Here is a 13,350-nt window from a genome sequence, read left to right on the forward strand (position 1 = left end):
GCCATGGTCTAGTTGACTGGCTAGGGCTGGGGGATAGGTTGGCCTGGATGATCTTGGAAGTCTCTTCCACCCTGGTTGATTCTATGATTCTGTGATTCTTGCCCCAAACTACCACAGGTTGGTAAACCACTGGCAGCATCCTGCAGTCGGATACCATTTCCATGACGGCAGTTTCTTTTGCTGTGCCTTAATACACTCTTGTTTGACAAGTAGCAATTTTGTCTTTCCAGCTGCTGTTGAAATTCAAGAGAGTTTTTTTCAGCATTGTTTTCTTTTTTTTCCCCTCTTCTTTGTTTGTTTCCAGCTCTGAATGTAGAGGTGAAAATTCTGTTCCCTTCAGTTTTACAGAAAGTATTTACAGGTCCCACAGGAAACAATCTCTCTTACATTTTTTCCCTTCTTGTTTTGAAAGCAGTAGTTTAGAGGTGGTTGTTTTTTCATTGTGGGTTTCCTCACAGCCAGAAGCTGTACTGCACACCAGTTGCTGAGCCTTGCCAATGTAAACCTGTGCAGTGACACTGGGATAATTTCAAAGGGATTACATGTGGTATTATGTGAAACTTGACTCTCTTAGTGCTTCTAAATAGGTCTTCTGAAAATGACTTTGTTTTAACATTCATTAAGCTCCTAAAGTGTTTTTTTTTTCTTATATGCTGGTCTCCCTGATTCCCCCAAACATTTGTACATTGGGTTGAAGTTTTGAGTGTCTTTGAGTTGATAGTGTTCTTCTCAAAGACAGTTTGAAACCCCTACAGCCATTCTCAAGTTAAACAACTTGCTCTGGTGGCACCTGATTTCCAACAGGGCCCATTGTTCCTCCCTTGATCTTGTGTGTGGTGTTGCAGCTTTTACATAGGTAGTGGATCATGACTTGTTCTTCCTTCCCACAGACATCTGCATTGCACAAGGAATTATATTCACCTGAACCTCTTCACCTCTTTTATCCTTCGGGCTATATCTGTCTTCATTAAAGACTCAGTGGTGAAGTGGATGTACAACACAGCTACACAAGAGCATCAGTGGGAAGGACTTATTGCCTTCCAGGTATGGGCAGATCCTGTGGCACTTCTCAGGATATTGGAGTTATCAGCATGACAGCATGTAATTCCGTTTTGTGCAATGAGGGCTGTACAAAACATTGTTCTTCAGTCCATGGAGTTCCTCTGAAACTTGTAGTATGATGTACGCAGATATGGTTGTACCTCTGCCTGTGGGATGTTCATGCCTACTAGACATGGAGCGTGTCCAGAGAAGGGCGACGAGGCTGGGGAGAGGCCTTGAGCACAGCCCTACAAGGAGAGGCTGAGGGAGCTGGGATTGGTTAGCCTGGAAAAGAGGAGGCTCAGGGGAGACCTTATTGCTGTCTACAACTACCTGAGGGGTGGTTGTGGCCAGGAGGAGGTTGCTCTCTTCTCTCAGGTGGCCAGCACCAGAACGAGAGGACACAGCCTCAGGCTGCACCAGGAGAAATTTAGGCTGGAGGTGAGGAGAAAGTTCTTCACTGAGAGAGTCATTGGGCACTGGAATGGGCTGCCCGGGGAGGTGGTGGAGTCGCCGTCCCTGGAGCTGTTCAAGGCAGGATTGGACGTGGCACTTGGTGCCATGGTCTAGCCTTGAGCTCTGTGGTAAAGGGTTGGACTTGATCTGTGAGGTCTCTTCCAACCTTGGTGATACTGGGATACAAAGGAAACATGAGGTGGTGGATTATTTCTTTTTAATATATTTTATGTAATACATCTATAGAGAGAAATGTATACAAATCCTGAATCCTCATCTTGTGCTGCAGGTTCATTTCTTCAAGCAGTGACAAGAGGGCATCCATTTCTCTAAGCCAGCACCTTTTGTGATGGGCCTGTGCATCTTCCAGATTATTTTTCTGTCCTTAGAGTTCTTTATAATGTGAAAAACAAACATTATTTAAAATCCAGATTTGAAAGCATTTAGAAAAGCTTTGGAGGACCAAGTTAATTAAATACTTCTAATTGAAAGGAGAGGATATGCAACTCCTTAGTGTGCACAGTAAAACCACGTGTTTCCCACATCACATTTGGAACACAAAATGTACTTGACTCTTCAAAGAAAGGGATTTTCTCTGTGTAACTCTTGTGATTCTAGAATCATGACTACAATGTTTGCTGCTGCAACACAAGGTTGAGGTTGTGAAGGGTATTGTCATGTTATGCCTGAGCAGTACCCATCTTTTTCTGACACCCTGCCTAAGGTATAAACACTAATATCACATAGTGAGTCCTGTATAATGATTGATTTCTTCTCATCAACAGGCAGAAAATAACGTTGCAATATTTATTTTAAATGCTTTGGAAATGTTCTCATTGGATTGTTAGTTATTCCCTTCTTCCAAAAAAAACCAAACCCTTAGGCAATATACTTTCACACATGGTTTATCCAGTAGGGGTTTCATTAGATTTGATAGATGTATTAGGTGGATAATCATCCCTGAGGCGCTGCTGACCACCTCTCTGTAATGCATCAGCTAAGAGAGATTTTGCACTTGAATGTGATGTACTGCATAATATTGCCATTCTATCAAAGATTTGTTTGATTTGGAAAACAGTCAGCATTAATGCATCTGCTGTTTGCTGTTTAACAGAGAAACGTTCAGCTGCAGAATGTAGAATATCTGGGGAAAGGGAAAAGATTTACTGACTGCAGTCAAAGCAATACCTTTCACTTTGCTCTTGTTTTCCTCCTCCTGTTGTGTTTACCAACACGTAATCCACTGTTTATGGAGTGGAAATGCAGAACTTGTATTTTTGAATATTTTTTGAAGGAGGAATGTTATTAAAAGCAGCATCTATTTGCTGTGCTGGTTTCTGCTCCTTTGGTACTCAAATGTCATTAAATTAGCAAGTGCGGTTTTGAAGAGCAGAACGGGAGAGAGAACCAATCTTTTGGGTCAGTATCTGTTGGCCTCTGTTGCATTTATTTGGGTTGTGCTCTTTTTCTACTGCAGGAATCGCTCAGCTGCCGCTTGGTCTTTGTGATGATGCAGTACTGTGTGGCTGCAAACTACTACTGGTTGCTGGTGGAAGGCATGTACCTGTACACACTGCTGGTGCTTTCAGTCTTTTCAGAGCAGAGGGTTTTTCGGCTTTATCTGTGCATTGGCTGGGGTAAGTTGATCTTTGCATATATCCAACTGTGGCTGAGTGTACCAACAGATGGTATAGTGGGAAAAAATACTGTGTGTCTATCATAGTACTGCCCATTTTAAGTCCTGCACTCCCCATGCCCTCTTTGTTCCCAGTTCTGTGCCTTGTTTGACTGTGAAGGTACTGGGCTAGCACAGGTCCTGGATGCTTGCAGCACAGAGGCTGTGGGTTTGTAACACAGGGTCTGTGTGACATGACAGAAACTCCTCAAACTGATAGTAGACACATGGGAGTTTTCCTGCAAGACTTCAACTTCCCAACACACTAAGTGTGTGATTCTAGGTGAGTGTGGACTTTTCTAGTCTGCCCTTCTTCATCTTGTAAAAATTTCCCATTACATTTAAAGACAGACATGTTAACTACTTGTGCAAAACACCACTGTTGTCTTCCGTCTGGTCGGGGATAAGAATGGCAGCATGAGTTAGAAACTGATGAGAGAGCCACTGGTAGGCTGCTCTTGTCAGGTTCATTGTGTGTGCAGAGCAGGTCAAAAGAGTGGTCAGGGTGCACATGCCATGGGCACATGTCTGTGTGAGATTAAGGGCTGTAATTCCCTGAATTCAATTGGTTGAGCCAGAGCTGCCTTCTGTAGAAACGCTAAAGCTTTGACTCATTTACTGTCCAGTTAGCCTGAAAATACATTCAGGATTAATACTATTTTTGGAATGATGTCTTGTGTGCTTTTACTGCATTCTCTCTCTTCTTCTCTCTCCTCCCCTTTTTGGTGGAAATCAGGAGACTTGCGCAAAGCCGAAAGTAAGCCCAAGTAAATACTGCAAGTATTTTCACTGCTGCTACTCTGAACATTGAAATTGTTTGACTGTCCTCTCTCTATGAACCTACCAACTATGAATACTCTAGCAAATCAGCTCACTGGTAAAATGCATATAAATGGCAAGTGTGAATTACTCAGCTGTACTGAACAGTGATTAACAAGGGGAATAAATAAATACAAGTAGTAGCAGTTTCCTGTTGGAAAGTTTTGAAGTGCTGCATCTTCCATTATTGTTTTATAAAGGACATACAGCAAAAGGAACAAAAAGGAACAGCATCCTGTATAACTTTAGAACTGTGTATGTCTTTTTTTTTAATGAGGGTATTATCATAGAACCATAGAATCAACCAGGTTGGAAGAGACCTCCAAGATCATCCACTCCAACCTAGCACCCAGCCCTATCCAATCAACCAGACCATGGCACTAAGTGCCTCATCCAGGCTTTGCTTGAACACCTCCAGGGACGGTGCCTCCACCACCTCCCTGGGCAGCCCATTCCAATGCCAATCACTCTCTCTGTGAAGAACTTCTTCCTAAGATCCAGCCTATACCTACCCTGGCACAACTTGAGACTGTGTCCTCTTGTTCTATTGCTGGTTACCTGGGAGAAGAGGCCACCCCCCACCTGACTACAATGCCCCTTCAGGTAGTTGTAGACAGTAATAAGATCACCCCTGAGCCTCCTCTTCTCCAGGCTAAACAGGCCCAGCTCCCTCAACCTCTCCTCATAGGATTTGTGCTCCAGGCCCCTCACCAGCTTTGTTGCCCTTCTCTGGACATGTTCCAGCACCTCAACATCTTTCTTGAATTGAGGGGCCCAGAACTGGACACAAATTATTAAAAAGGATGGGGAGCTATCCTGAAGCACTGACAGGAATCATAAGAAATGGAAAAGAAGTTAGAGTCAAATTATATCTAAACAAATCTTGGAGACTATTATGCTGTTTTAGAAGTAAGGTATGGATGGTTTTGATTTTAATAGCCTCTACTTGGAGCCTGTTTCTTTCAAAAGCAGAAGGCAGAAACAGTAGATGCTATTTTGGTTTTATTTTTCCCTTGCAATGAAAGTTTTGCTACTGTATGTTGAATTTATGGATGAGTTTGTGGAAATGAGTGACAATGCCAGGACCTGGCACTGGGTAGATGTATTTCATCCAGATTTCCTTGAAAATCTCTAATGGTGCCATTCCATTCTCATCTGTACAGTTTCTTGTGATTGCAGCCATGGCTCCATGTACAAACCTTGCCAATGATTCTGTCTTCAAATGCAGAAGCATCTGCTATTTCTGTGCACTCAGATTCTCTAACAAGTGGGCAGATAGGAATATTCTTTTGCTTGCTCTTGCTTTTCTCAGTGGTGATTATTTTGGGTGCTCAGAATACTTCTTTTTCCCAGGAGCACGATAGCCTCAACATAGTGCTGCACTTTGGCCACAACAACCCCATGCAGAGATACAGGCTGGGGTGGGAGTGGCTGGAGAGCAGCCAAACAGAGAGGGATCTGGGGGTGCTGATTGATACCCACCTGAACATGAGCCAGCAGTGTGCCCAGGTGGCCAAGAGAGCCAGTGGCATCCTGGCCTGCATCAGGAATGGTGTGGCCAGCAGGAGCAGGGAGGTCATTCTGTCCCTGTACTCTGCACTGGTTAGACCACACCTTGAGTCCTGTGTTCAGTTCTGGGCCCCCCAGTTTAGAAGGGACATTGAGATGCTTGAGCGTGTCCAGAGAAGGGCGACGAGGCTGGGGAGAGGCCTTGAGCACAGCCCTACGAGGAGAGGCTGAGGGAGCTGGGATTGGTTAGCCTGGAGAGGAGGAGGCTCAGAAGTGACCTTATTGCTGTCTACAGCTACCTGAAGGGTGGTTGTGGCCAGGAGGAGGTTGCTCTCTTCTCTCAGGTGGCCAGCACCAGAACAAGAGGACACAGCTTCAGGCTGCACCAGGGGAAATTTAGGCTGGAGGTGAGGAGAAAGTTCTTCCCTGAGAGAGTCATTGGACACTGGAATGGGCTGCCCGGGGAGGTGGTGGAGTCGCCGTCCCTGGGGCTGTTCAAGGCAGGATTGGACGTGGCACTTGGTGCCATGGTCTAGCCTTGAGCTCTGTGGTCAAGGGTTGGACTTGATGATCTGTGAGGTCTCTTCCAACCCTGATAATACTGTGATAATGCTGAGGCCTCACAGAGACAGAAGGTTCCTATTGCAGTTGAGAGAGTCTTGTAAAAAAGCAATACTAATTTGATTGTCAGAAGTGGTTTGATCCTCTGACCCTTTGTTCTGTTAACTCACTGTCCTCTTACAGGATAGTGTTTTAATGTATTCATTACTAATCATTTGAGTATTTGTGTTTTAACACCTCATATACACATTTTCTTGTGTCTATTGTTCACAAACTTATTGGGTGTTAGTAACTCAGTATCATTTTTTCTAATTATAGTTGAACTTTGTGATCACTTCCAGACCACATGGCATTATTTTTGCTCTCTGAATAGCTTCTGCAGTCCCCTGTATGATCACCTATGCTTGCACGTCTCTCAAATGTACATGTGAACAAAACTGTGTGTCCTCCTTGTTGCAGAGGGGAAATTAATTGATGGGAGGTTGTATTTTCTGAAATTAATATTGTTTATTAATTTTTCTATTCTGAACTCTGACCACCCCAGACCACTAATTCTAATAACATTTTGGTTCTTACACAGTTATGGAAACAGTCTATGGATAATATCTGCATCTAATATGACTAACAAATATATAAACATTAATTGAACTAGAAGAGACTATTCCCAGGGTCAAATTCCACTTGCCCAGTAGCTGGGCCCAAGCTCTCTCTGCTCTATGGCAGCAGGCAGTAGAGAATTACAAAGAGGCATTGAAGCATTTACTCACAGATTATTATTATTACCCTCTCATGGGGGCTAGCCACAGTCCTGACAGTGCCCAGATGCTTTCAGGGGACTCTGTCTTGTTGGACGTTGAGGCTTGAATCTTCCTGGCTCCTGGGGACAGGACACAGACAATCTCTGACCTTGTCTCCTGGCTTCTTCTGGATGATCTGTGTATGTGTCCAGGGATTCTAGGCAGGACCTTCAGGTGCAGAGGCAGATGTGGTGCAGTCTCAGCACCATGTCACGCTGGCCACACAGGCCGATTGCCTGCAGGCATCCAGGCTCTGCTCCTGGTAACTGGCAGCAGTGGAGTTTAGCAGGCAGCAATAAGGCAGTGTGCAAGAGCAGCAGGGCTGGGCACAGCAGAGAGAGCAGGCACAGAGCAGGGGAGCAAAGCAGGGAAGCAAAAGCAGGTTGTTCATCTGCCTATCTCCTTTTATCAATGTGGGCCGAGATTAATTGCCCTTTGGACACAGAACAGCCACTCAGGATGGCAGTTAGCCAAACCAGACCATATTAGGCTAAGCCACAGGCTCACTTTTCCCTAATTTGGGCAAAGCACAGCCTTGCACTAGGCAGGCACAAGCTAAGTGTGTGTGCCTTACACCACAGGACCCTGGGCAGGCCAGACTCAGTGGCTCCAGGTTCTTTTGTGTCCATTTCCCATGCTTGCCTCTCTGGTGGAGCAGTAAAACATGCCTAGGCAAGGCAGGACATGGATAAGCCTATTTTGGGCCCATCAAGCCTACCACAACACTCCTCAAGGTTCTTTTTTACCTTGGTGTTTGCAGATGTTCTTAGTTATGATGTTTGTCCTGATGCACTTCTGAGGAACAACAAGTCTCAGAATGAGAAATTAGAGGAATTATCTCCTCACGTAATCCCAAGAACAACTGATATAATGGCCAGCTTTCAAATAGGTAGATATGTCCCAATACCTATTTCTCTCCAAGCTCTTCAACTGCTATATTCAATGCTTACATATTTTGTTAGGGGGGGAGGGGAGTGTGCACATAATCATGTAAATAAGAAGTATTTCTCCCATTTTCTATCTAATATTTAATCTCAGTTCAAAACATGGAAAAAGGATAGACATGGTTGGGTTTTTTTTTAATAGGAAAGAGTAAAAGATCATAGAATCAACCAGGTTGGAAGAGACCTCCAAGATCATCCAGGCCAACCTAGCACCCAGCCCTAGCCAGTCAACCAGACCATGGCACTAAGTGCCTCACCCAGGCTTTTCTTGAACACCTCCAGGGACAGTGACTCCACCACCTCCTTGGGCAGCCCATTCCAATGCCAATCACTCTCTCTGGGAAGAAATTCCTCCTAACATCCAGCCTATACTTTCCCCGGCACAACTTGAGACTGTGTCCCCTTGTTCTGTTGATGGTTGCCTGGCGGAAGAGACCAACCCCCACCTGGCTACAGTGTTCAAGGTTCCCCCTGAGCCTCCTCTTCTCCAGGCTGCACACCCCCAGCTCCCTCAGCCTCTCCTCATAGGGTTTGTGCTCCAGGCCCCTCACCAGCTTGGTTGCCCTTCTCTGGATACCTTCCAGCACCTCAACATCTCTCTTGGATTGAGGAGCCCAGAACTGGACACAGCACTCAAGGTGTGTCCTGACCAGTGCTGAGTCCAGGGGCAGAATAACCTCCCTTGTCCTGCTGGCCACACTGTTCCTGATGCAGGCCAGGATGCCATTGGCTCTCTTGGCCACCTGGGCACACTGCTGGCTCATCTTCAGCTACTATCTATCAGTACCCCCAGGTCCCTTTCTTCCTGGCTGCTCTCCAGCCACTCTGTCCCCAGCCTTTAGTGCTGCTTGGGGTTGTTGTGGCCAAAGTGCAGAACCCTGCACTTGGCCTTATCAAATCTTATCCCATTGGCCTCTGCCCACCCATCCAGCCTGTCCAGGTCTCTCTGCAGGGCTCTCCTGCCTTCCAACAGCTCCACATCTGCTCCTATCTTGGTGTCATCTGCAAACTTACTGATGCTGGACTTCATCTGTTTTCACGAGGAAGAGTTAGCAGACAGCAAGGAGTGTAAAGAAAATAGCTATTTCTCATATATCTATTTTGGTTATATGATGATTTCAGGTCAGTTCTTAGTGTTATTAGGTGGTAGTCCGTTCAATATCGGTTCCAAGGAGTAATTATTCCATACTGAAATATTTTTAAAAGGGGAAGAATCTGCTTCCTTCATGCTATTTTACCTTCAAAAAAACTATACAAGTTTTAAGATGTTGATACAGCTGAGGAAGCAAACATAATTTTACAAACTGGGTGTAATTTGTATTGAGTGCTGCATTCAGTTTTGGGCTCCCCAGTTTAAGAGGGTCAGGGTCCAGTGGAGGACTGTAAGGATGATTAGTGGACTGGAGCACTGCCTGATGAGGAGAGGCTGAGGGACCTGGGGCTTTCTAGTTTGGAGAACAGAAGACTGAGAGGGGATTTGATAAATGTTTGTAAATATCTGAGGGCTGGGGGTCAGGAGGGAGGGGACAGGCTCTGCTCATTTGATCCCTGTGCCAGGACAAGGAGCAATGGATGTAAGCTGCAGCACAGGAGGTTCCACCTCAACATAAGGGAGAACTTCTTTACTGTAAGGGTCACAGAGTAGTGGAACAGGCTCCCCAGAGAGGCTGTGGAGTCTCCTTCTCTGGAGACTTTTTGGGCCCATCTGGCAGGGGGTGGGACTCAATGATCTCTTTGGGTCCTTTCCAACCCCTGACATCCTGCGATCCAAGAAGGTCCCTGATGCTGTTTCTACTGAAGAAAAAAATCAGGACCATCTTCTGACTCAACACTGGTATCATTAAGAAATCAGAAGAACCTTTGCTTAATGTCCTGGACCATGGTATCAGCACCACATTTCAGGTGACGTCAGTCAGCAACAGCAAAACACTATGGTATCTCCACAGAGAGGTTGTGGAGTCTCCTTCTTTGGAGACTTTCTGGGCCCATCTGGATGCTTTCCTGTGTGACTTGAGCTAGATTGTATGGTCGTGCTCTGGCAGGGAGGTTAGACTTGATCTCTTTGGGTCTCTTTTAATCCCTGACATCCTGTGATCCTGTGACATCATGTACACCCGTGAGGTGGCTGTGTTCCTGTGATGACCACTGATGTGATGGATTTCATGTCACACCAGGTTTTGAGATGGCAGTGTTAACATTTTTTTCTGTTTTGTTTAAGATGTAAAGTGCCTTGATTGTGCCTTTCTTGGTAAAAGCAGGCTTGCATACATTTGTGTCACCCTTGAGTCGAACATATCTTACTGCAAAACAGTGCTTTATGCACTTTTCAGTACTGATGGTGGGGCAGGGGGGAACAAAGCAGAAACAGTAACAGCATCAACAAACAAAATTCTTAATAAACTAAAGGGGGAGCATGTGGGTGAGTTGTCCCCTTTAATTGGGAAGTCAGCACAGCAGCTAAACAGGATGTTGATTCAGATAGTCATTATCAACACTGTACAAGTCTGTAGCTCTAGATTGCTGGTACATGGTACTTACTGTGCAATAAGGGAGATCCTTCACCATGCATCTTGCCTTCAAGAGGGGAAAAAAATACAAGAGGGAAAAAGAATTACAACTGCAGAGGTTTAAATTATTGCTTTGTTTTGGTTGTTTCTCAAAATTTGAAAGCTGCTTTATTAATCAGGATGTCCATGACACCAACTCGGTGCTCGTCAGGTATGAGCCCAAAGGAGGAGTCACTGTGCTTGACATTGACTTCAAGCAGCTGTCCATGTTGTGCAAAGTGGTCTCCAGAGAAGAGCAGTTTGTACTCTAACTCTGCTGTATGCAGAGTGGAAAAGGACCTGAAGAGGAGGAAGGAATGGGGAAATAACAGCAGCACCCCACAGTGACTGTGACACATTCAGGCAAGAAGAATGACAGGAGAAAATTTTCAGCACCAAAGCCTAAGAAGAAAGTTTTAATAAGATAAACATTTTCTGAGCTTCTATAGTGATTTTATGCCCAACCTTACTTGTAGCAGGGAAACTGCTGCCCTGAAAAAATGCATAATTCCCTTCTTTCCCAGGCATGTCAATCCAAACTTAGGCTAAGGAAAAATACTTTGAAGGAGTGAAGCTATTAAAGACAGGAAGCCTGGCCAGGGTTTCCCGGTCTACATCCCGATATCAAGGAATTGACTGGAACAGAGCCAGTAAGAAACATTCCTTCTGAAGCCCAGTATGAATTCAGTATAGCAATAAGGTGCATTCATTGCACTGACCTCTCTTTGTTTTCAGATGAGAAGTGTGCTTCAGACAAAGATGTGAAAACAGGTTTTGTGCCCAGAGTGATTTTGGTAGGAAATGTGTCTGCCAGAAGCTTGTGTCAATTCTCTCTAGTCTTTGCCTTCTACATTAAACTCTTTCATGCTTTTTCTTACTTAGAAAGACAAAAATATCTTTTTACTTCTCTCATCTTCAATGCTCTTACTCTTTCTACATCTAAGCTATTTATTTATGACTTCTTTCAGTTCTTAATCACATGCTTCTTGCATTCATACCTTAAGCAGTAGACCAAGTCAGACCATGCTCCATGGTTTCTGAGATAAAGGATTGGAGGAGTTCTGTAGCTGTAGTGTCTTTCTGGATTGTGTGTCTGATCATCTCAGAGCTTAGGCTTCCTCACCACATGGAAACCAGTCATGTCAGGCTACATCTGAAATAAGAGTTCATATGGAAACTTACCAATCATAAATGCTGTGTTCAGAATATGTCCTTATTTAAGGGTCTCTGCAGGATGCCAATGTCCTGTGCCATTTGAAACTGAACTTTTACTAGCTTCAGGTAGTTGTAGACAGCAATGAGGTCAGTCCTGAGCCTCCTCTTCTCCAGGCTGCACTCCCCCAGCTCCCTCAACCTCTCCTCATAGGGTTTGTGTTCCAGGCCCCTCACCAGCTTGGTTGCCCTTCTCTGGACACATTCCAGCACCTCAACATCTCTCTTGGATTGAGGGGCCCAGAACTGGACACAGCACTCAAGGTGTGGCCTGACCAGTGTTGAGTACAGGGGCAGAATAACCTCCCTTGTCCTACTGGCCACACTGTTCCTGATGCAGGCCAGGATGCCATTGGCTCTCTTGGCCACCTGGGCACACTGCTGGCTCATCTTCAGCCTACTATCTATCAGTACCCCCAGATCCCTCTCCTCTTGGCTGCTTTCCAGCCACTCAGTCAGTCCTCAGCCTGTAGTGCTGCTTGGGGTTGTTGTGGCCAAAGTGCAGAACCCTGCTGAGCTATTGTCATGCTTATTTCCTAATACACTTGACAGATTTCACAATCATCATGGGGTCTTCCAAGATTTTTGGTCAGTTATCAGTCTGCAAGAACTAGCCTGGCAGAGGCCGTTAGGAGCAGGCTGCTGCAGTTTCTGGCACCTTCAGCAATGACACAGTGCAAACCAAGGTAGATGTTATGATTTTTCAGAATTCCAGACACCTTGCTGTGGTCAATTACTCTAGGAAAAGGTCAGTGTTGGAGCTTTCTGTAAGACAAAAACAAAGGCAAAGCCAGAAAGAGATCACCCTCTCTCTTGGATAAGTGCATCCCAGAAATGGGTGCTTTTTTTTTTTTTTTTTCCCCCAGATATCTGATATTCTTTGACTAGCAGCAGCAGAGAAAGACATGTAGGACTGAAACTCAGATGCTCCAAAAGAACTGTATGTTGGGAGCTCACAACTGGTATAAAATGCTGGTTCTGTCAATGGATGATAGTCTTAATTTTCAGCAAAGTCAAGAAGGTAATGATTTCTGTGAATCAAAGCTTCATTTGTGTTTGGAAGTGCTTTGCAATGGGCCTATCTTAGTCTGTTATTTAATTGTCAGAGCAGCATGGAATCCTTAGTAATTTTGTTCATGAAGTATTGCATACTCCTAGTGTCAAGTACATCTATGGAATGTCTTCAACCACTTGCCCCAATAATCTGTGCTCAATCCATTGTCTTTGCTGCTAGTTTTGTTTTTATTCCTCATTCTCCCTTTAAAACAAAACCAAACAAATAAAACCCACCAAAAAAATCCCACTCTGATTAAGGAGGATCATTGAGATTTTTTGTCTGAAGGGTTTAGCTGCTGTTCACAGGATCACAGGATGTTAGGAGTTGGAAGGGACCCAAAGTGATCATCGATTCCAACCCCCTTGCTGGAGCAGGACAATCCTATCTAACACAGATCACAGAGGAGCACATCCAGACAGGCCTTGCAAGTCTCCAGAGAAGGAGACTCCACAACCTTCCTACGGAGCCTGTGCCAATGCTCTGGGACCCTTACAGTGAAGAAGTTTCCCCTTGTGTTGAGGCAGAACCTCTTGTGCTGCAACTAACACCCATTGCTCCTATTCCTATCTCAGGGAGCAAGTGAGCAGAGCCTGTCCCCCTGCTCCTGGGAGCCTTCAGATACTTATAAACATTTATCAAATCCCCTCTTAAGTCTTCTTTTCTCCAGACTAAGCAGCCCCAGCTCCCTCAGCCTCTCCTCATAAGCCATGCCCTCCTGTCCCCTAATCATCCT

General features: G+C 45.0%; 1 protein-coding gene across 3 annotated transcripts in view; it reads left to right on the forward strand.

Moving 5' to 3' along the window:
* Positions 1 to 13,350, forward strand: part of GLP1R (glucagon like peptide 1 receptor) — a 103,406-nt gene that overhangs the window by 71,694 nt on the left and 18,362 nt on the right. For all 3 annotated transcript variants that reach the window (XM_064158309.1, XM_064158310.1, XM_064158311.1), the window contains exons 6-7: positions 891 to 1,044; positions 2,975 to 3,134. In XM_064158309.1, coding sequence (XP_064014379.1) covers positions 891 to 1,044; positions 2,975 to 3,134 — 314 coding nt within the window. The remainder of the gene's footprint in view (positions 1 to 890; positions 1,045 to 2,974; positions 3,135 to 13,350) is intronic.

Source organism: Pogoniulus pusillus, chromosome 18 (assembly GCF_015220805.1).
Source record: "Pogoniulus pusillus isolate bPogPus1 chromosome 18, bPogPus1.pri, whole genome shotgun sequence".
In the NCBI taxonomy this organism is placed as follows: Eukaryota; Metazoa; Chordata; class Aves; order Piciformes; family Lybiidae; genus Pogoniulus; species Pogoniulus pusillus.